Source organism: Mytilus californianus, unplaced genomic scaffold (genome assembly GCF_021869535.1).
Source record: "Mytilus californianus isolate M0D057914Y unplaced genomic scaffold, xbMytCali1.0.p SCAF_4, whole genome shotgun sequence".
Lineage (NCBI taxonomy): Eukaryota > Metazoa > Mollusca > Bivalvia > Mytilida > Mytilidae > Mytilus > Mytilus californianus.
Window position 1 is genome coordinate 124129265 of NW_026262690.1, and position 25160 is coordinate 124154424.

At 32.2% G+C, this 25160-nt stretch overlaps 1 protein-coding gene across 1 annotated transcript in view; it reads right to left on the reverse strand.

Moving 5' to 3' along the window:
* LOC127739316 (endoplasmic reticulum aminopeptidase 1-like) overlaps positions 1–24148 on the reverse strand; it is a 50028-nt gene extending 25880 nt beyond the window's left edge. The window contains exons 1-14 of the mRNA XM_052250985.1: positions 23950–24148; positions 18398–19049; positions 15305–15578; positions 14067–14187; positions 12787–12941; positions 11750–11863; positions 10307–10441; positions 9330–9461; positions 7815–7981; positions 7265–7353; positions 4863–4990; positions 3642–3697; positions 2417–2564; positions 1450–1523 (exon numbers count right to left, since the gene is read on the reverse strand). Of these exons, the coding sequence (XP_052106945.1) occupies positions 1450–1523; positions 2417–2564; positions 3642–3697; positions 4863–4990; positions 7265–7353; positions 7815–7981; positions 9330–9461; positions 10307–10441; positions 11750–11863; positions 12787–12941; positions 14067–14187; positions 15305–15578; positions 18398–19049; positions 23950–23986 (2282 nt within the window). The 5' untranslated portion in view covers positions 23987–24148. The remainder of the gene's footprint in view (positions 1–1449; positions 1524–2416; positions 2565–3641; positions 3698–4862; positions 4991–7264; positions 7354–7814; positions 7982–9329; positions 9462–10306; positions 10442–11749; positions 11864–12786; positions 12942–14066; positions 14188–15304; positions 15579–18397; positions 19050–23949) is intronic.
* Between the last annotated feature and the right edge of the window lie 1012 nt (positions 24149–25160).

Below are 25160 nucleotides of genomic sequence, written 5' to 3' on the forward strand. Positions count from 1 at the left end.
AAATTGGTTATTGCTGCAACCTTTATAGAGACTTACCCAAATGATATAATTATATTGAAGCCTACCCCAGGTCCCTTACAGTATAATATAATTCATGTTCAGTCGACCTTTAATTATTATATCAACGACTGAAATGATTTATAAACATCTAGATTGCAGATAACACTCGAAATTAACCCGACCTCTTTCCACACGGAATTCAAATAATTCTAGTTTGTCAATCGGTTGACTGCTTATAATGTAAAATACAAATATATCAAAAGTTTTTAAAACTAACAAAACACAATGATCGTTTCTCTATTTCCCAATGTAAATGAAATGAAACAAAAAACATTTTATATCACAATAAGAAGAGGAGAGAATCAACATTTTCCGGATCTACTTGGAGCCTAATGACCCCCCACGTAGATAAGTTGGATATCGCGGAAAGAAAGATTAACACGGCAACTAGAAAGGCATTAAAGCACTGCCTTTAAAAACTATTGCAACAGAAACTTTTAAAATAATCCACAAAAAAAGCCCAAGCTATCTTCATGATTTAAATGATATCAAAATTCAGAAGTATAATTTAAGATCACAGGAAACAGCAGTACTACCAAGAGTCAGAACTACCAGGTATGGTTTAAGATCGTTTCGCTATAATGCTGCACAAATCTGGAATGAGCTGCCTTACCATTGTCGAATGGAAACATCTTTTGACCAATTCAAAAAATTTAGTACAAACATGGGATCCAATAACAGCTCATGTCAGTGCAGTGCATGCATATAGTGTTTTTATGCCCGAGCTTTTTTATTTTTAATTTTTTGTATGACTATTTGATTTGTTTAGCTTTTTTAGTTGCTATTATCAGCTGTGCTTATCACTCTAACTTATGTTATGTTTTAAGATATACTTTATTTTGCATACTATGTTTTTAACTTTTATATGTCATCTATGGCATCTTACCATGCACTGTATGTTTAAAATTGTGTTGTTTTCATGACTTTTGTATATGTGTATATATTTTGTTATTCAGTCTATTTGAAAAGCTCACTAGAGCTTGTGTTTATGTAGTTTATTGAAAATTGACTTAAAATAAAACTTTGAGTTGAATTGAATTGAATTTTATCAATTAATTTCACATGGATGCATTTCAGCCATTTTCCTGCTAAAACAATGACTTTTTTCACAATATATCGTATATATGTCATTTTTTTTAATGCTAGCTTTCTTGTCAAAACATATATAAATTGCAAGTATATCATTCAATCATACTTTAACCAAATTTTTTTTTTAAGTTATCAATGATTTTTACAGCAGTAAATTTTCCAAAATTAAAATTTTTGGAGGAATTGGCAAATTTTGTGTAAGTAATTTTGTATGTAAATACTAGTATTCATAATTCATTTTAGAAATTCACAATTTTGTCAATAAAAGCAAAGTTTTTTCTTATATAACAAATAACTTACTTTTGTAAAGGTTCCCCACTGTCGTTCCATGTTAAACTGGACTGTATAGGTTTAACCAAGGTTAATGTATATGTCTGTAATGTCAAGATATGTGCGATAAAGGTTAGAAAATACCTTGATGACAGGATTTTTTGTTTTTATTGTACTTTAAAATTCACAGATTTAGCCTTTGCCCAGTAACACATATCTTATCCAAACCCTCTATAAACTGGAATCATGTCTAAATGTAAATCTTTTTTTGAAAGATTGAATATTCTGTAATAATTTTACTAATTATTTCTGAACCTAAAACTATCTTTTCCAAAAGAGATCCAGTTTACTCTAATTTCAGAAATTGTTTTTGATATTTTAATTATTGTGAAAAATGCATTGGAAGAGGTATTACAAAAATTAAAAAAAATTGCATTTTAAAATTTGATAGCAATATTTGTATGCACAATTTAGTGAAATCGCAATTAAGAAAAATCGCAATAATAAATGGACATTTATTTTTTAATTTACATTGCTTTATTTTGCCGTCTCATTAGCATCAACCCAATAACCTTGTTTTCAATGGAAAGGGTTTGGCTATATAGTGATTTAACTAATCAAATTTATAATTACATGGAGAGGGTTTGGCATCAGCAAACAGATTTAACCCCACCACATTCTGTATGTGCCAGTCCCAAGTCAGGAGCCTACAATTCAGTGGTTGTCATTTATTACTGTATATTATATCAGTTTTTCGTTTATTGTTTTGTACATAAATCAGGCCATTAGTTTTCTCCTTCGAATTGTTTTACATTTGTCATTTCTGGCCCTTTTATAGCTTACTATGTGGTGTGGGTTTTACTCATTGTTGAAGTCTGTACAGTGACCTATAGTTGCTAACTTCTTCGTCATCCAGTCTCTGGTGGAGAGTTGTCTCATTGGCAATCACACCACATCTTCTTGTTTTAATAATGATAATATCATTTATCATTCATACCTTGAACTGTTCATAAGCTGGACTCTTTTGAAGAATTTTCCTGATAAAACCAAGACCATCTAATGCACTGTACCAAGGGGCATAATCCTGTTCTTTCTTCAGATACTTTGTCATATCTAATGCTGTTGTGTGTTTTACTAAACCAGCTCTGTAAAACAGGTTACAATATGTTCTATCTCTTTTGACATAAGAAAGACAGCTGTCAGCTCCATGCAATTTTTTATTTTATTTAAGGGATAGCTTATAAATATGATTTTAAATTGTTCATAAAATTCAACCTGTTCTACAATAGTCTGGGAAAAAAAAGAAGAATGTGTCTGAGGACATAAATACCCCCGCTCAAGCTTTGCAACATTCCAAGTTAAAAAGGGGCATAAATCTAGAACGGTAAAGGACTAACAACCCAAATTCGAACTCTGTCTGTGTGTTGCAGTTTTAGCATTTTGTATGAGTTTCATAAAATTTGAATGAGACAAACTTAAGTTAGAGTGCAGAAACAAAATTTGGGACGGACAAAAATACAGACGGACAGATAGAGGGATGGAAAGATGGTCCAGGGTAACACTTAATGTCCCCATTATCTATGGCGGGGGCATAATAATGACAAATAAACTTTTTCATTTAACATATCATAAAATCGAATAAATTGATTTCCTCCTGTATATATACATTTTTCCTGCAACTGACCATTTGTCTATACAAATACAGGTGTAAAGATGAACAAGAGCAATATACATGTATAGTATACATATACATAGTGTCCTGGTATCCTGTTTCTGTTGAGAGAACGGTAACATTCACTGTTTATGTACGAGTTCACTTTTGGGTTCAATTCACAGTCCACAACTATGACATGTTGATTTCATTGAAAATTAAATTCAAGAGTTGAAAGGTAAAAAAAAACTCTAAATTTTGAAATTGCAGGATAAAAACAATATTCAGACTTTGTAGGAAAATATAAAATTTATTGTACTCTTTATGAACAGAAGAAAAACTTTAGGAATCATCTTCATGTTTCTCACTCTAGTACAAACAATTTTCTATTTTTCTACAAGTACGAATATTGTAGTTATATTTATTTCAATAAGGATTAGAAATTTCATTTTTTAATATTATATTCAGATTCATAATGAATTTTATACCTAAAATTAACATTTTACACAAACAAATTTCTTTTTTTTTTATTTGTCAATTTGCTTTCTATATATTCTAATAAATAACAAACCTTGCTAAGTTGAAAACATCATCTATCAGACCTGATCTATCACCTGGTGATAAAACCTAAAGATAAAACAAACAGTCTTTACTATGTGATGTATCAACCATGCATGTATTAGATACACCTTGAGGGTGTTAACCCGAATGGGTGTATCTAATTTACATCATTATATTATTGTCAATGCAGAATCATAGTTTTCAATTATTTAGGAGAGGGGTCTTTCAGCGATTTTATCATATGTTATTGAAAACCATGATAAATGAAGGGTATCCAATTTCATTTCACGACATTTTGGTGTAAATACAAGATACAAAGACATTGAAATAATTGTGTAAAGTCTGCATAATAGTTCAATGCTAACATGAACTGATTTTGATGCAAGCACAAACAAACAACTATTCAACTACATTTCAGAAACTAAATAATTTAAGAAAGATAACTGGATGACAACCCTAGCCTTTTCATTTCTGCAGTCAGGATAGATGTATTTCCCTTAATATTCAAATAGAAAACTAGTCTGTACTTGAACTTATATAGGAAAATAGCATAAATTCTTAAAAGCATAAGGAGTATTTTGTTTTTATCTTACTGTATGATCTGTCTGTAACTGTTGTATATTTTTATCTTACTGTATGATCTGTCTGTAACTGTGGTATATTTTTATCTTACTGTATGATCTGTCCGTAACTGTTGTATATTTTTATCTTACTGTATGATCTGTCCGTAACTGTTGTATATTTTTATCTTACTGTATGATCTGTCCGTAACTGTTGTATATTTTTATCTTACTGTATGATCTGTCCGTAACTGTTGTATATTTTTATCTTACTGTATGATGTCCGTAACTGTTGTATATTTTTATCTTACTGTATGATCTGTCCGTAACTGTTGTATATTTTTATCTTACTGTATGATCTGTCCGTAACTGTTGTATATTTTTATCTTACTGTATGATCTGTCCGTAACTGTTGTATATTTTTATTTTACTGCATGATCTGTCCGTAACTGTTGTATATTTTTATCTTACTGCATGATCTGTCCGTAACTGTTGTATATTTTTATCTTACTGTATGATCTGTCCGTAACTGTTGTATATTTTTATCTTACTGTATGATCTGTCCGTAACTGTTGTATATTTTTATCTTACTGTATGATCTGTCTGTAACTGTTGTATATTTTTATCTTACTGTATGATCTGTCCGTAACTGTTGTATATTTTTATCTTACTGTATGATCTGTCTGTAATTGTTGTATAATAGTCTTCCACATGACCTCTTCATAGTTCACTCTGTAAAATCCATACATCCCATAATTCCCTTTAATCAGCTTTACATCTTTTGTAACACTGATTTCAGCTGAAAAATAAAATGTAAATAATCATTTTTATCTGTAGTGGAGCAATATATTCTATTGTGGTTGGTCAATAAATTGATTGATTTATTAGTGTAACGATGTAATTATAACAAGAGTACAGATATACAAATGGAAATGTTGTAAATAATAGGAATACACAATGTAAATTATATGGTGAGCATGATTTTCAGTGGTAGCTCACTAGGTAACAGTCAGCAAGAACACAGTCACATTATTCCTAATCTGAGCTTTTTCCTTAATCCTACTTCTTGGATTTTCAGCATAATTTTTTTTCATTGAAAACTGATTTGACCTGACCAAAGATCACATGCATACTACAAAGGCAGTTTTATAGGGATATATGAAAAGAATGACAGGTGGGAAAGAAAACACAAGTGTTTTTTTCTGTTACCTTCAAGATGCTTGTTTTACTTCAGAAATAAAGAAAATAAGAATGTGTCCATAGTACACGGATGCCCCCCTCGCACTTTCATTTTCTATGTTCAATGGACCGTGAAATTAGGGTCAAAACTCTAATTTGACATTAAAATTAGAAAGATCATATCATAGAGAACATATGTACTAAGTTTCAAGTTGATTGGACTTCAACTTCATCAAAAACTACCTTAAAATTAGAAAGATCATATCATAGGGAACATGTGTACTAAGTTTCAAGCTGATTGGACTTCAACTTCATCAAAAACTTCCTTGACCAAAAACTTTAACCTGAAGCGGGACAGACAGACAAACTGCAAATTTCAAAATGGTCTTTTTGTAATTTCTCATGCAACTCAATAAATCTTGGATACTTAAAACTCTGAATATGAATTATAAAGAATGTAAACTATCTCTACACATTCATGACATCAGGACAAAGAAACATGTAACACCTACCTCTGAAGGATCCCTCAATCAATCATTTTTTTTAGTGTTTAACACCACTTTTGATGACCATGGCTATTTCAGGTCGTCCAGTTTAACCTTTGGAGGAAGACAGAGTACCTAGAGAGAACCACTTACCTGTGATAGAAAAATTCGTAAGGGTTCCGCGGAACCCAGTGTCTTGCCTACTTTTGCTGTTAATCGCAGGCTCAACAAAAATGAGGAAAAAAATAAATAAAAATATTCCTCTCTATACTATCTTTTGATTGTAAGTAGCTTCTGTCCAAGTTTGGTAAAAATCCAGGATAGTTTATGAATCTAATAAATGTTTTAAAATCTTAAACTGCAGACTGTATGTAATGTTAACTGGAAGAAAAACAAAGTCCATTTATAAGTAAAATACGGCAAAAATCAAACAAAATTTTAACAAAATTTCCTTCTAGATACTAGATTTTAATCATAAACAAGCTTCTGTCCAAGTTTGGTACAAATCCAGGATAGTTTAAGAAAGTTGTTAAATTTTAAAAACTTTAACCACAGAGTGAATGTAATGTTAACTGGCAGAAAAACTAAGTCCATTTATAAGTAAAATACGGAAAAAATGGATTTTTTTTTTTACAAAATTTACTTCTGGATACTATCTTATGATCATAAACAAGCTTCTTTCCAAGTTTGGTAGAAATCCAGGATAGTTTAAGAAAGTTATTAAAATTTCAAAAACTTTAACCACAGAGTGAATGTAATGTTTCTTGGCAGAAAAACTAAGTCCATTTATAAGTAAACTACGGAAAAAATGGATTTTTTTTTTACAAAATTTACTTCTGGATACTATCTTATGATCATAAACAAGCTTCTTTCCAAGTTTGGTAGAAATCCAGGATAGTTTAAGAAAGTTATTAAAATTTCAAAAACTTTAACCACAGAGTGAATGTAATGTTTCTTGGCAGAAAAACTAAGTCCATTTATAAGTAAAATACGGAAAAAATGGAATTTTTTTTTTACAAAATTTACTTTTGAATATTATCTTATGATCATAAACAAGCTTCTGTCCAAGTTTGGTAGAAATCCAGGATAGCTTAAGAAAGTTATTAAAATTTCAAAAACTTTAACCACAGAGTGAATATTTGTGGACGCCGCCGACGACAACGACGACGCCGACGGAATGTAGGATCGCTATGTCTCGCTTTTTCGACAAAAGTCGAAGGCTCGACAAAAACAGGTAATCCTTGTCAATAAAGATCGTAGTCACACACAACTCACCACAAGCAGGGTTCACAACCTCAGTGTTGACAGGCTAGTTATCACGGAAGACAAACTATTTAGACCTCAGGGCTGCCAACGTCCATCAATTATTTGTTTGTTGTCAATAGTAACTGAACTATAAAACAACTTACCAGAACCTTTGTGAAGCCAGACCATACCAGTACTATTTGTATCATCTTCATAAAGGACCATATATCTAAATGGAATGTGCCACTTGTATCTGAAAAGTTAAAAGTAATCTATCTACACTACCTTCTTTCGTACTGTGGATTCATTATTATTCCTGGGTTACCAATTTTTGTTGATTTTGTGGGTGTAAGTTAACCACAATTTTAAAAGTTCAACAAGTGAAAATCTGCAATAATTTCTGAATTTACAGTATTACAGTGTACCCCTGTTCCCCCATGCTATCTCAGAAGCACTTCTATAAGATCCTTGTGTCCCATCCCTGTGTACTTACCCAAAAGGAGATTCAACAGTATTGATATGAAGATCTGACTTATAATATTGTATTCCCCTGAGATCTAAGTACTACATCTATAAGTCTCCTTGTATCCTATTCCTGTGTACTTTACTACCCAAAAGGAGATTCACCCCCACCCCATGAGATCTGTTCCCCTTGAGTTCTAAGTCCTTGTGTCCAATCCCTGTATACATTGTGTCCCATCCCTGTGTACTTACCCAAAAGGAGATTCATCAGAATTTGTAGTCACTGACCCATCAGACAAAAATCTTTGTTGTGTCAATAAAAACTTGTTACCACTCTGTTTAACACTGACAACTGGATAGCCCATCTGTAATGTCCATGTGTCCATCACAGACTTCACGTCAACTGTATTTCCACTTTTCTGTATATCAAATAAATTAATATATATAAAAAAAATTAACTTTATCGTCCCAATAATGATTAGATTATGTATCTCTTTTTTTCATTTCTTATTGCTACTTGCTTACTAACTCATTGTTACTGTGTTGTATCCAAATAAAACATTTAGATTTTTTTTAAATAACCAAATTCCTAGATGGTGTCAGACATTAGGTCAGATAACCTCTACGAAATGAGGTAATTATATAATCATTGGAAGTTTTGGAATATCTGTTGATCATGTGGTCACAAACCTTGGATAAGCCAGTCTAACCAAATAATGTGTTGCTTGAGATTTCCAGAGACCATGTGTCTGATTTCCAGTCAGCATGTTTTTGCATAAGAGCTATTCCAGAAATAAATGGGGAATGTGTCCATGGGACACAGATGATGCCCCAGGTGCATATCAATATAAAGTTATAAAGGGACAAAACTGAAGAAAGTTAAAAGTGATGCTACCCAAATTTGTACTTGATCTGAGTTTTGTGGTAATAAGTATTGTGTATAAGTTTCATAACAGTTGGTTGAGGCAAACTTAAGTTAGAGAACAGAAACAAAAAATTCAGCAATTTTTCCATTTGTAAAGGGGCATAACTCTAGAACAGTAAAAGTGACGCCACCAAAATTCAAACTTGATCTGTGTTTTGTGGTAATAAGCATTTTGTATAAGTTTCATAACATTTGGTTGAAGCAAACTAAAGTTAGAGAAAGGAAACCAACTTTGGGACGTACGGACGGACGGACGTACAGACGGACAAGGGTAAAACTTAATGCCCCCTCCGCTACGGCGGGGGCATAAAAATATCTGGGGGGAGGGGTTGGAAGGTTGCTTCAAATTTCCAGAGTTCATGTGTTTGCTTGAGATTTCCAAAGATCATGTGTTTGCTTTTAGATTTCAAGAGATAATATGTTTGCTTGACATTTCCAGAGATCATGTTTTGCTTTAGATTTCAAGAGATCATGTTTTTTGTGTGAAATTTCAAGAGATCATGTATTAATATTTTCAGTCAGCATGTTCAGATTTCAAAAGATCATGTGTATGCTTGATATTTCCAGAGATCATGTGTTTGCTTGAGATTTCAAGAGATCATGTTTTTGCTTAAGATTTTCAGAGCTTTGTTTCAAAGTAAACCTGTTTGTCAACCACAATAAATTTCATGGAAAACATTAAAATATTGAAAGATAATTTCAAGAATCATATAAAACCATGTAAAAATATATATTGTTGACATTTTAGTTTTCTGTTAATAACTGTTATTATAGAAATGAGAATTCATGCAGATTTGGTTGCTCTGAGACTTAGTACTGTAATATAGTGTTGATAACCATACCTTTGATAAAGCACTCCATAAATCTACAGTCACAGCATTGCCATACTTGTACTGCTTGAGGTAGGCTGTAATGCCATCCATAAATTTTTCTTTTCCCAGGAATTCTCTCAACATTCTTATCACTGAGGCTCCCTTTATAATATATATAAAATTTGAAATTAACAGTTTTAACTAGAAAACTGTGAATGCATACACCTGCCTCTTCATTTAAATATACAAGAAAAATGTGTTTTCCTAAAATTATATGTATTGAAAAATAAAGAAGTACAACAGCATTGGATAGGAATTCTATGACATTTTCATTGAAATTAGATTATTGATTAAAGAGGACTACCCATGAGGATCTTTTATGTTTTGGTACAGGAAACCCAAAAAATCATTTTGATCTAAATATAAAAAGAGGAGGTGCACAACGCCAATTGATACACAAGTCTATGTGGGAAATTTCATTAAAATCCAGACTCTATTTTGCAATCTTTACCCCAAAAACCAATGAGCAGAAAAACAAAACAACAAGTGTAGACCACCACAAAATTACTTTTTACATTTTCTTAAAAATATCTCATGGATGAAGCTAACAATAAATAGGGATGTAGTCTAAAGTTTTATTGTTTCAGGTAGGGTGAAGGTTGGCGCCTATTAAAACGTTTAAACCCGCTGCATTTGTTTGCACTTGTCCTAAGTCAGGAATCTGATGTTCAGTGGTTGTCGTTTGTTGATGTGGTTCATAAGTGTTTCTCGTTTCTCGTTTTTCATATAGATTAGACCGTTGATTTTCCTGTTTGAATGATTTTACACGTCATTTTTGGGGCCCTTTATAGCTTGCTGTTCGGTGTGAGCCAAGGCTCCGTGTTGAAGGCCTTACTTTGACCTATAATGGTTTACTTTTACAAATTGTGACTTGGATAAAGAGTTGTCTCATTGGCACTCATACCACATTATACCTATTTAAACATAACAATTCAATAATATTATACCTTATCATATGATATCGTATCAAATATCTCGTTGATATCATCTGGATTGTGGACAGGTACATGTATTGGATGTGATGTTTTCTGACTGTCACGACTTAAAGCTCGCTGTAGAGTCTTACATATAAACTGTTCACCCTGCAAGGGAAAATATATTTAGATAATAAATATATAGATACTATAACAATAATCAATGATGAAACACAAATCTACATGAACTGGTCTTGACTAAAATACTTGAAGCCTTTATGGAAATTTGTTAATAAGGACAATAAAAGAATACATAAATATGTTTGGGTACAGAACCTATTTTTTGTTTTCCTTTTAAATTGTTGTTCTGGTTAATTTTGTATAAGCATTGATCAATTTGTTCCTAAATATTATGTTAGTTAGTGAGAAATTTTGAAATTCATGTGTTCACTGAAATACAATAGTATATAAATGTCATACATTGTTTAATACCATTATAGTTTGTCACAGTTATAATTACTGTAAATTCAGAATTCATTGCGTGCATTTAATATTTCGATTTTTGAAAACTGGACAACAATGTGAGATTAATTATTGCGATTTCAGACAAATCTGCATACAAATATATGTATCAGATATCAGGATGCCAGTTCTTATTATTGCGATAATCTCCAATTCGCATTATTCCCATTAATAATCAAAGCCTGAAAGGCTGTTAAAGCAATTGCTGCCTAGTTAATGTTTTTGTGACTATTATCTTTCATCCACATGTAAAAGAATTAAACCTGACAGGAGTCTGTGTAGTGAGAAGTAAGGATGTTTTTACTTCATATCAATAAAAGACTCATTCAGCAGAGAGTCCTATTTACAATGTTTTACATCTCCCTGGGGGACGACACGTTTGCCCAGCTTATGGTGGAGGTAAATATATTTGCGGAAACATAAAACTACTAAGTCTACAGAGAAATTCTTTTAAAAAAGAGAGACATAACTCGCTGCCCTTCTTGAATAGAATAACAAACAGCTACTATTCAGTGTATCTAATATGGTTTTTAATGAAAGCAAAGGTTTGAGGCCATATCTTGACCTGTAGTTGTTCATGTCATGTCGGTTTGTCTTTGGTTATTTCATTGGCAATCATACTTTCTGTTATTTCATTTAAGGGCAAAAAATACAGTTAAAAATAAAATAATGCAACGTGAAAATCTAACATATTGGGAAAACATGTATTTTTCCACCAATTTTAATCCTTAGCTTGAAAGTGAGACCCATGGTTTTTTAAATGACTTATGACTTAAAGGGCCATAAGGTACAAAACTAGAAAAAAAATTATAATTTTTTTTTTCAAATATTTATTTAAGTAGAAAGAATATAGAAATAATACTTGGCTATAAGCAGTCAGTTTGGTTAAATTTCGTCAAAACAAGCTAAAAATCATTGATGTGCTATTGACTTGAATGTCACTCATATAGTTACCATTTTCAATGTCGGATCCACTTTATCTGTACCAAGGTATTCTACGTAGGAAGCAAACCCTTCATTAAGCCATGTATCATCCCACCATTTTGGTGTTACTAAGTTACCAAACCACTACAAGAACATAACATCACAGTCAAGTAAACATAATATTTTCTATTACTGTCAAGGTATAGTAAATGGGCTGTCACAGATTTGATAAAATTTGGCATACAACTTTGGCTCGTTAAACTTTAACTGAAATTTTAAAAATAATTCATATCTCTTTTATTTTCTGAAATATTTTTGACTGATTTCTTTCAAAATAGGTGAACATTTGTATAGATAGCACATAAAATCGGCGAAAAATGTTCTGAAATTTGTCTTAAAATCATTAAATCTCTAATTTCAAGTCCATAGATTTTTTTAAAATATAATATGTTGATATAATATACATAAATTTCCATTCGAATGATGTAAAATGATTATATCATTTTATGCTGTATTAACCAATCTGTTACCTAGTTTGTTGTGAAAAACATCAATAATCAACATTTTATGGCTTACAACATCAGGACATTACAACTATTTTGATGTTTTGTGGTATTTTTTCACCTAGAACACAACTCTAAATGACATAGAAGGTAAAACAAAATCGGTGACCTATAGTTGTTACCTTCTATATCATTTGAATTTTGAAGATCATGGTAGCTGATGCATGATTTTACTTTGTTTTGCCAGCTTAGATGCCCTAGCATAACCATTACAATACCTTGGTAGCCGTATTGATTTAATATATACTTGACAGCTCTTCACTCGATCATTTCAATTTTATTCATTTGTTGTTTCTGCTAAGGATCCCAGACAACACTACACTATTTGAATTTTGGTCTGACATATATATCTTTTATAAGCTACTTCTTTAATTTACATGCTGTTGGTCTTTACATTCCTTTTGGTAAATTTTAGTGATGGATTTCATGGTCTCTGGTGGAGAGTTGTCTCATTGGCAGTCATACCAAATCTTCTCATTTTTATATCCACAGTAAAGCCTTTACCTGATGAGCTAGCTCATGAGCAATTACAACTGCTACCCACTGTTTGTCCGAGTCTGAAGATTCCCCTGGGTGATACAACACTGCTGATTCCCTGTATGTAACTAACCCCCAGTTCTCCATAGCTCCTGCACTAAAATCTGGTATAGCTATCAAATCTGGAATAATACATGTTCAACTGCTTTTTCAAACAACAAGAAATATGCTCATTTCTTCAAATTCCTTACAGACAACATGTTTAAATGTGTATTATTTACAATAAGGAATTACAAATTTGATTATATCATGTTTAAAGTAATTAAACTTTCATGGAACAAATTTTATTTGTGGATGTTAAGAACTAATTATGAGTAAAATAAACTGTTGACACAGAGATATGTTTTGCCTGTGTCATACCTGCCAACTTTTCAAAATCTCCATGGGGGATTTTAAGCACAACAGGAATGTATGCTCCTCTTATATTGTCATAAGTGGATTTAATCTACTACTATATTGTTTGAATGAGTATGTATGTGCTTAAATACCCTATTAACTCATTTGAATGTCTGTTTTGAGGTGTTCAGTTTATAAAATAAAGAATTTCAGAATTCAGGTTAACACCCCTCATGGGGGATATCACCTATAAATCGAGATAATTGGCAGGTCTGCTGTGTGTAATTTTGATATTATAATGCAAAAGTAGAAATCTATTCAAAGTCAAAGTGTCAAATAATCTAATGAAAATGAGAAGAACCGACTGCATATCAAATATCATTTACTAATACTTTAAACTGACCAAACCGCAAACTTTAATACATGTAATTCATCAATTTGTCCTTCTCTACTTTTATCAATATTCTTATACACAGACAACAGTGAACCTAAGTCTTCTCTGTAACTTCCATGAGGTTAGAAAAAAACAATTTGACCAGAACATATTATAAAATGTATCTGTAGATCGAAATATTACAGTGTACTCAAGAATCAGCTTAATGTTTGGAGGCACATAAAGAAAACACTTTTTAAATCTGATTTTTCAATTTTATGTTTTTGTATTTTTATATACAAAACAGTACTTTTTTCATTAATTACAAGTACATGTGTACCCTTGAGTTTTGTTTCCCTCAAAATCATCAAAGTTCAATCCAACACAGCAATGGTGATAATCCAAAGCTAAGTAATCAAGGTTAGGCCAATGTCATTTAATGTGACAACTCTTGATATATAAGATATTGAATTTTAAGAAATTTAAATGTGTCGTAAGATGCAAGGAATATCGATAAATAAGCGTGGATAATACTTACCTAGCTTTGGTAGAGGGTATCTTATTTTATATAATTCATCATAATACTCTAAAACAGTGATAGCCACCTTCAAAGCAAAATCCACCTGGTCTATTTGGTCTTCTGCTGCATAAACTGCCACCTGTGAAGTATATATAATACTCATTATATAACTACACTGTTATTTATAAAATCTTATGATGAACATTTTTGTGAGAACAATTTTATTTTTCTGATCAAATGTCAGACATATAGTCGGATAGTTAAATTACAGTTGAGATAAAAGTTAAAACTCATTATATTCATATTGTTTGTTGATATTAATTATAAAAAGAAGATGTGGTATGGTTGCCAATGAGACAAATCTCCACAAAAGACCAAATAACACAGAAATTAACAACTATAGGTCACCGTACGGCCTTCAACAATGAGCAAAGTCAATAAGTTCAGCTTTCAATATATATTCATGATTTCACTGATGGAAAAGAAAGGAATGAAAGGTCTTCCTGTAATTTGTTAGTCTCACAACAGGAACCATTTGTTGCCATACATCAAAAGTTATTATCTTGCAGAGGTCATAAGGTCAACTAATCAAAATAGAGCATCTTCGCTAGCCAAGGGTTACGATCCAGTCCCCTCCTCTCCACCCTTAGCAGATTAAGCCAACATTTGTGATAACAATGTTGCTCCATCTATCGGTTGATAAAAGTCAAGCCCATTCCGAATACATTATTCTTGACCAATGGTAGCACTCGAACTCTCTTCAGTGTGGAGGTGTAAAAACAGTAGCGTCTAGAGTTTACAAACTTCGTGAAGCAGGAACCGAAAATATGCGTTAACATTCCAACATTTGTGCAAGAAACATATTTAGGAACATCTATTAGTTGATTAAGAACATTTAACTTGTCACTAAATATCGTCGTATGTTTTGGGGGTAAAGACTTGTTGCACAATCAGCACGTCACAATTGTTTATCTACATTTTCTACATTTACAGGTGATCATGTTAAAGGCCCTTTTTGATTGGATGCAACCAGTTACGACTGCGACCACTGGAAAGTATTACCTCGTGGATCGGAAATTCTCTCTTAATCTGCAAAGGGTGGAGAGGAGGGGACTGGATCGTTACCCTTGGCTATCGAAGATGGTTAAAGGTAAACCAAGAATTTTAGAATTCAACAAAGATTAGCTTTTCCTCAGTCCATGAAAAATTGATCTCCATGAAAAAATAACTGAATCTACAGTGTATGCAGTACTCACATCAACTCCTGATTTTGTCTTCCCTTTCTTTGATTTATAATCACAAACAACAAATGCAACAAGATAAGTTGACATCTTGACACTTTCCTGGAATCTATCTATCACTCGTCCATCCTTAAAATCTTCTGTTTTGTTCAGGGGCATGTTAAATAAAGCTATGTGCTTTTTGTCTCGTACAATTGACATTTTAAATGTGGCCTTCAGTCCTGGTTCATCAAAACAAGGAAATGCTTGTCTGGCTCCCGTTGGCTGAAACTGAGTGGTACCAATATGTCTAGAAAAAAACAAATAAAACATCGGGAAAATTTGGGAGTTAAAAATAGCTAAGTAAAAAGAAAGCCAATATGAATAAACAGCTGTGCCATGAGTGCATGATACACCCGTCGCATTTTCTAAGAATAAAGTTCAATAACTTCTCAAAGTCAAATCAGAAATTTATGAATAATTAAAGGGAGGTTACCTTAATAGATATAAACCAGGCACAAAAGTTTAAGGAAAACTGCTCAAAGCACTGTAAAGGTATTTTCTGAAAACTAGAAAATCACCCCTTTTTTATGAATAAAATCCAATAACTAGGAAATGTAAAATCTAAAATCTATAAAAATCGAAAGGGAGCTTACTTCAATAGATATAAACAATTCACCAAAGTTTCATGAGAACTGCTAATAGCATTTTTGAGTTATTGTCCGAAAACTGGAAAATCCCCCTTTTTTTAATGAATAAAACCCCATAACTCGGAAACGAAAAAATCTAAAATTTATTAAAATCGAAAGGGAGCTCATGTCAACAGATATAAACAATTCACCAAAGTTAGTGCAAATTGGTAAAAGCATTTTTGAGTTATTGTCCGAAAACTGGAAAATCCCCCTTTAATGAATAAAACCCCATAACTCGGAAACGTAAAATTTAAAATTTATTAAAATCGAAAGGGAGCTCATGTCAACAGATATAAACAATTCACCAAAGTTTCGTGCAAATTGGTAAAAGCATTTTTGAGTTAATGTCCGAATACTGGAAAATCCCCCTTTTTTTAATGAATAAAACCCCATAACTCGAAAATGTAAAATCAAAAATTTATAAAAAATGAAAGGGAGCTCACGTCAATAGATATAAACAATTCACCAAGGTTTCATGCAAATTGGTTAAAGCGTTTTTGAGTTAATGTCCGACATATTGACGACAGACGGACGGACAGACGGACAACGGTATACCATAATACGTCCCGTAAACGGACGTATAAAAATTGCTAACCTCTTGGATGTTCAAAATGTGTATGAGGAAAAGTAGTTATATATTTGCCAGTCAAGATAATAGTTTTAATTGGGCATAAATTGATCAAAAACTACATCTTACAGCCCAATGAAACAAACATGGTTTTTCCTGAATAAAATTAAATAAAAAAAAATAAAGTTTGCTTTAAATGCCAAAAGTCCAACAACAGCATTGAAAAATTCATCGTCTCCATTACACAGCACCTTTATCAACTTAAGAACAAGCATAGAGGTATAAACCCATGGGTTTATACATCTATGGTACAAGTGAACTTCTAAGTTTATAATGTTTCATTGAAGTAATCATTGCTGACACCAACTGATGATTTAATTAGCATACTTCAACATGTTCAATGATTCATGAAAATGAGGTTAAGGTCAGATGAACTATTCAGACTGAGATGATACTCTACAATCATTCCCTACACTAAATATAGTTGACCTATATCATGTATATTGCTTATGGTATCAGAGAAATGAAACTAACAATGAAAATTTAATGTTGACCAATGTACATGTACCTTGAAAATGAGGTAAAGTTTAGATGAACACTGCCAGACAGTCATGTACACTTAACAATCATTCAATACACCAAATATAGTTGACCTATTGCTTATACATGTTATAGTATCTGAGAAATAACCCTTACCATGAAAAACTTGATATTGACCATTGAACCATGAAAATGAGGTCACCCTGCCAGACAAACATGTCACCCTTTCAACTGTTCCATACATTATACATGTTAACTGTTCCATACATTATACATGTCAACTGTTCCATACATTATACATGTCAACTGTTCCATACATTATACATGTCAACTGTTCCATACATTATACATGTCAACAGTTCCATACATTATACATACATGTTAACTGTTCCATACATTATACATACATGTCAACTGTTCCATACATTATACATGTTAACTGTTCCATACATTATACATGTTAACTGTTCCATACATTATACGTTAACTGTTCCATACATTATACATACATGTTAACTGTTCCATACATTATACATGTTAACTGTTCCATACATTATACATGATATATATGAGTTGATATGTAGCTTCTCCAGTTTTCATGCTATTTTCACATTTCTCGATCGGTGTGTGAAAAATAATTCTACTCTCTTGAGAAAACTTTGTTCTCAACAAATAATTGGTCGAAATTGAATTATGGCGTTAAATTTTCTTGATTTCTTCTGAATTTCCTATTGTGACGCCATAAAAAAAGGCAACTATGCCTGATGACGTCACATATAAAGAACACAAATTTCTGCCAATCTTTGAAAAGGAAAGATAAACTTTGTTTAGATACATGTATCATCTAAAAATCATTAGAGAAACAGATTCCACAACTATATCTCCTGTATTAGGACACATGTATTTCTCTATGCTCAACAGTTAAATTTCTAATATTTAAAAAGCTTGGCAAGCATTGTGTTTTAAATTTTGAAATTTAACTGTCTCGAGCGAGTAGAGAAATATTGTAAGACACTTGATGCAGTGGCGGAATCTATATTTCTAGTATCTGAAAAACAGATCTTCCTATGAAATGTTACACTAATGATCACTGATCCACATCCATGAAACAAGGTCATGTAAAAATGTATTGGTCTTATATACCAAATACAGTTGTCCTTTTACTCATAATAAAAGAGAAAATCAGGTGATAAAACAACTTTCCTTGACATTGTCCAATCAAAATCTTTGCTACAAATACATTGTAATCATGGTAATAGATATATCTGTTAATTGCAAGTCTTAAATATTTTACTCACACTTAACTATAAATATTTTACTCACACTTACCTAATTTCTCCACTCTTTGTCTTGTAACTACTTAAATAGAATCCAGCAAGTTTACTGACAATGTTAGCGTTGAATTTAATGGTAATCTCAATCCCCGTCCTAGCTGATGTGAACATTTTTCTATCAGTTAGAATAGCCAGCTGTTCATTCTTCAGAAACTCCAAGTGTTTTGCAACAATTATAGGTGATCTTTTGGTACTTGGTCCTGTCAGCGTAAATGGCTTCACAAGTACCTTTGTAATTGTCAAATTTTTTGTATGTAAAACAATTAAAGATGTGGTTGCCTTGATTTTTGCTTTAATTTTCACTGTTCCAGAAAATTTCAATGCTTTCATGTCTGGGTTTAAAAATACATTGTAACTAATTGGTTCAACAGTGTCCGGTAACCGGATATCTTGCCAAGGGAAAACTTCACCATTGGTGGCATAAATGTCCTCTTTGGTAATATTAGGTGGCGGAGTAGACAGAACAGTGTTTACTTTTTCACAGGACGAAGATCCAGAACGAGCAAATGCAGCAATGATAGCTATAATAAGAATTAAGAGTCCACAAAATACAACTATAGCTGTTGCTCTGTTTTTTGAACAAGCAAGCTGTTTACATCTCTGTTTGACTGAAGGTTCATAGACTGACTTCCTGTTTAAATTCTCACCTAAAACAATATGTAGATGTATATGTAAATGTAATTTTAGTTTCAAAGATAGTCAATCATAATCCTTGAGCATGTTTATTGTGTAAAAAATTTCATGAACATTTAACCTGTGTGCTGTGTTCCAATTTTTCAGCACCTCTAAATTTTAGTTATGTTTTAAAAAAAGTTTTTGAATATTGGAAAAATCCTTAACTTGTTAGCACAAACATTGCAAGCTCATATATATTGAAACAATGCAGCTGTAATAAGTCAGTCAGAGTGAGGGTTTAAAAAATAACGTTACGTATCTAGCCAGATTTTCTATTATAAATAAAATGCTCCGCTGGGGCTCAGCTTGATACGACCGCAGAGGTCAAACCCTGAACAGTTGGGGCAAGTATGGACACAACATTCAAGCTTGATACAGCACTGAATTTGGATTGTAATTAAATATTTGACACAGCATAGGTTTCTGACACAGAATGAATGTGGTCTAAGAACTTAAAAAATTTTAATTTACCTATTCAAACCATATCATTATTATTTGCTTTTATATATAAATCATAAATAACCAATTTAAAATGGAAAATTTTAAAGAAAGAAAATGAAAAAAAAATCCCCCCCCCCAATTTTTTGAACCCCCTTATGATTCATCACCCCAAACTCAATCCCAGCCTCCCTTTTGTGGTATGGTACCTTGCAGTACAATTTCAGAGAGATCCATACACTTGAACACAAGTTATTGTCTGGAAACTAGAAAAATGCTTGTTTTTTTGCCCGTTTTTGGCCCCAAATTCCTAAACATTTAGGGCAATTACTCCTAAACTCAAACCCAGCTTTCCCTTTGTGATATGGAACCTTGCAGTACAATTTCATAAAGATCCATACACTTACACACAAGTTATTGTCTGGAAACTAGAAATATGCTTGTTTTTTTGCCCTTTATGGCCCCCAATTCCTAAAATTTTGAGGAAATTACCCCCAAAATCAATCCCAGCCTTCCCTTTGTGGTATGGTACCTTGCAGTACAATTTCAGAGATATCCATACACTTGAACACAAGTTATTGTCTGGAAACTAGAAAAATGCTTGTTTTTGGTCCCTTTTTGGACCCTTTTTCCTAAACGTTTTGGGCAATTACCCCCAAACTCAATTCCAGCTTTTCCTTCGTGATATGGAACCTTGTAGTACAATTTCATAAAGATCCATACACTTACACACAAGTTATTGTCCTGAAACTAGAAAAATGCTTGTTTTTTGCCCCTTTTTGGCCCCTAATTCCTAAAATTTGGAGGCAATTACCCCCAAAATCAATCCCAGCATTCCCCTTTGTGATATGGAACCTTGTGATACAATGTCAGAGAGATCCATACACTTACACACAAGTTATTGTTATGAAACTAGAAAAATGCTTGTTTTTTGCCCCTTTTTGGCCCCTAATTCCTAAAATTTGGAGGCAATTACCCCCAAAATCAATCCCAGCATTCCCTTTGTGATATGGAACCTTGTGGTACAAAGTCACCGTACAATGTCAGAGAGATCCATACACTTACACACAAGTTATGTCTGGAAGTTACGAAAATGCTTATTTTTGGCCCCTAATTCCTTAACTGTTGGTACCATAACCCCCAAAATCAATCCCCACTTTCCTTTTGTGGTATTGAACCTTATGGTAAAATTTCATAGAGATCCATTCACTTAAACTAAAGTTAGAGTGCGAAAACCAATGCGTCTTCAGACGACGAGGACGACTACGACGACGCCAACGTCATACCAATATACGACCGCAAAATTCGTATAAAAATTGAAATTGTTTTGTTGTTTTTTTTAACTGAAGTCATTCCAGTCAATCAGGGTAACAACTAGATTGATCAATGGAAAAGAATTTGGACACAACAATTTTACTGATCAAAAATCAAAGCATTATTGGTGCTGTGATCCAGCCAATTTTGTAGATCTATACCAAAGGGACATTCAAACTCATAGGTCGAAAATAAACTGAGATCAAATTTATTTGTTCAGTGTATGTTCACCGGTGTTAATATCTTTTGATTGAGTTAAGCCATTTCAATTGATATTTTATAGTGTGTTTTTCTATGTTGTGATGTTACACTATTGTTTCAGATAAGGGTGAAGGTTTGGTACCATTAAAACGTTTCAACCCGCTGCAATTGTTTGCACCTGTCCTAAGTTAGGAATCTGATGTTCAGTAGTTGTCGTTTGTTGATGTGGTTCATAAGTGTTTTTCGTTTCTCGTTTTTTATATAGATTAGACCGTTGGTTTTCCCGTTTGAATGGTTTTACACTAATAATTTTTTATAGCTTGCTGTTCGGTGTGAGCCAAGGCTCCGTGTTGAAGACTGTACTTTGACCTATAATGGTTTACTTTTATAAATTTTGACTTGGATGGAGGGTTGTCTCATTGGCACTCATACCACATCTTCTTATATCTATTGACAGCGCCATGTAGCTAGTCAGACACTTTTTCTGATCTCATTCTTAATTTTTTTATCTGTTTCCATAATCTTACAACAAAATTTTATTCTATTGCCAAAAGGTGGAGAATTTCTCAATATTGATGTAAATTCTTTTGATACTTAAATTTTAGAAAGTACCAGTACAGTGATTTTGCACATCATGTACATAGTCATAGATATGTTTTATCAATATTTTTTCAATATAATGAATTTGACCGGAATAAAAAGAGAAATTTTCAAAGTTGAAGTAATTTTTTTTATTGAAGTTTTTGTTCATTCTTTATTGACAGTCAGAGCTCAGACATAAATAAGTCTAAATCTGCTTTTGACTCATAGAGGTCTAAATTTGTAGGTTTCAAGATTTGTCTCCCTTTAATTAAAGACAAATTATGACTTCAATAAGTCAATTAGTGTTCAGCAAGAAATATTTGACCTGAAATAAAAAGTTGCAAATATTGACTCCTACAAGTCCATAAGTTACCAAAATTGGTCGACTTCAAGACCCAAGCATATTTATAAAAATGTCAAGCATCTACATGAAATTATGACTACATTGAAAGACAATGCTTTGTCTTCTAAAGAAAATATGCATGAGAGCCTATAAAAACGGAGATAATGTTTATTTACTTTACAATGCAACCATCTATAACCACACAAAAAGAGGAAAATAATCTTATGTTAAGTAAAAATGTTCCAATTATAATTAGATAATTAAATATAGATAGCTCAGGTCCTTGTGAACTCTCAGAAAGGTTTATGATGTCATAGGTGGTGCACTTTGGCCACCAATTAAAATTAAGTCTTTTCATAAACATAAATAGACCTAAACAAGTCTGTCATTTTCAGACTTAAATAAGTCTGAAAATGAAAACACATTTTTATAATAAATACATATTTTGACTTCTGTAAGTCAAAAACAAAAAATGACTTGTTTATGTCTGATGAGCTCTGACTGATTGAGAAAAACACATTTCCTGTATTCAAATATAACACTACAAATAACTTATGTTGTTAAATAGTAATATAATTATGGGGAATATATAAACTTCTTAAATATAAATATAATAAGTATTATTTTTTAATTAAGTCTTTTATAAACATGATAAAGTTTTGTAGAAAAAGGGTTGGGGTTAATGATACCACAAAAAATAAATTCACATTAAGATATCATATGCTTCAATTAATTACAGTACATCAACGGTAGAAGTAATCTAACTTTCTGATTTAAAATATAAAAAAAAAAAAGAATGTGTGATATGATTGCCAATGAGACAACTATCTACCAGAGACAAAATGACATAGATGTAAGCATTCAAAGCATACTGTACCACCTTCAACGATGATCAAAACATAAACAGTCTTGTCTGCCATTGCTTTCACGATCAAAATAACGTGTTGCCTACCGGGTAATCTTTCATGATCAATTTTTGATTAAAAATCATCAACAAAATATTTCTTTTCAAAAAATATTTTAAACCTTTTGAAAGAAATAAAGGCAACAATCCGGGTTACAAACTAAAACTGAGGGAAACGCATCAAATATAAGAGGAGAACTACCACACAACAGAAACACAACATTAAAATGTAACACACACAGAAACAAACTATAATATAACAATGGCCATTTTCCTGACTTGGTACAGGACATTTTAAGAAACAAATGGTGGGTTGAACCTGGTTTTGTGGCTAGCCAAACCTCCCGCTTTTATCATTTCCTTTTTACTGTTCTACATTTGTATCTGACAAACAAAACATGTGATTTCAAATATATTATGACCATTGTAGATCCAAAACAGGTGATTTCTTTAATGATTATCATACAGTTATGTGCCGTCTTTTGTGTTTTCTTAAAATGTACTGCATTTGTTCTTTAACCTAGTGCACAGTATATTATTAAGGAAGCTGAACCATTTTGACACTCAGAAATATTTCTTTTTTCTGACTTTTTCCACCTGTTGATAATGCAAGATTGTTAACAGATTTTGCAGTTGAATTATATTTCAATATTTGACAATCATTTTTTTTCGATATATAACGAATGACAGCAGTAATAACAAGTGCTGTTTTCTATCATCCATGTCAATCAACACTAATTTTATTATATAAACATGATAGTAAAGGGAGCTTCTAACTAGTTTATTTTGACTCTTTCTGCAGGAACATCAAAAATCTAATTATATCTATAAGATTTTTAATATTCCGAAACTAAAATTATGGATTTAAATTTTATCTAATATCTACATCAAGCCAGGAACATATAGACTATAGTTCGATATACCGTTCCCAGATCAAGCCATGCCATAAAAAAATTCCCGGTGCATATGTTTGTCTGTAATCAGAGTAAAATCTTAGGTGCAAATACGGCAAAAGATCATGTAATATGATGAAGATAAGACTGGTCAACAGCTTGTCAGCTTTATAATGATAATCATTAATTTTATTTACCTGGCAAAAATGATACATCTTCAATGTCATCAGCCATTCTTTTCCACTGTAAGATCTTTTTAATGTGAAATCCGGTTCTAAAATGTAGCCACGTATGTTACATAGTTGTTTGTCTGTGGATGTCTCTGGGACAATTTACAAACATAAAAACTCTGTCACTGATGAATATTAATTGTTTTCATTTGTTGAGTTCCGGGTATAACTTCCAAGAAACCCGAATGTATTCCCGCGCTGTTTTTCTTCAGCAATTTAACTGTATACCAAACAAATGTTCTACAAATAATTGATAGCAACGAACGAAAAAAATCGTACGCATAACATGTTTAGTGTTTGTGTATCAGTAAATTTTAGTTGTGCTTTAATTTTAGTTATGTTTTAGTTTTAGCATGTTAAGATGTGTAGACTAGTTTAGTATTGCTTTGCATGTCACAATGAGTTTAAATATGCCTGTGTTGTATCTATGCAATATATGCTATATACGTATCTTATCTGCATGCTCTCTGTTTTAATGTTATCTATATGTTATTTATATTCGGTAAAAATCTCTAAAAAGCTTATGTTTTTACTATCATATGTGAACCGAATCAAGATAAAACTTTCGTATTCATACAAATACGGTTGTTTAATTGGCTGCAATATGAATCATCGCATACAGATTTATGTAAAAAAAAAAACACAAGCCCTGAATAATTAGTTTTGCCTATCAAATTATTTTACGCTATTTTAAACATTATTGTGCGCTTCGTGCAAACGAAGAGGGGGTGTTTAACGACATTGAATACCCATGAGGATCTCGCTTGGTCGGTTCGTGGCAACGCGGGATATGTAACTTTTTTTAAAATGAAAACGTAGCTAGTTGACATTATATGCATAAATTTTGAGTACTTTGCTCATTTGCATAGTGGTCATATTACCTTTATTTCGACGACAGCCATTTCATATGGTTATACCTGCCGGTAAAATAAATATATAAATATGTCAATTCTTCAGTCTGGTTAACAATTTTACCACTGGGATTTCTCAAGTTATTTGCCTTCTGTCCGAGTACAAATGAACAATGTTAACTTAAAAAAGGATCAGCCTTTTTAGTTCAATCTGATTCGAATACGGAGCATGTGTCCACGCGTCGTTTGCAAGGACCTGGCAACACTCTGGTCTACTTTAATACTGATCTGGCAATTATTACATCAGCCAATGAAATGCCAGCATTC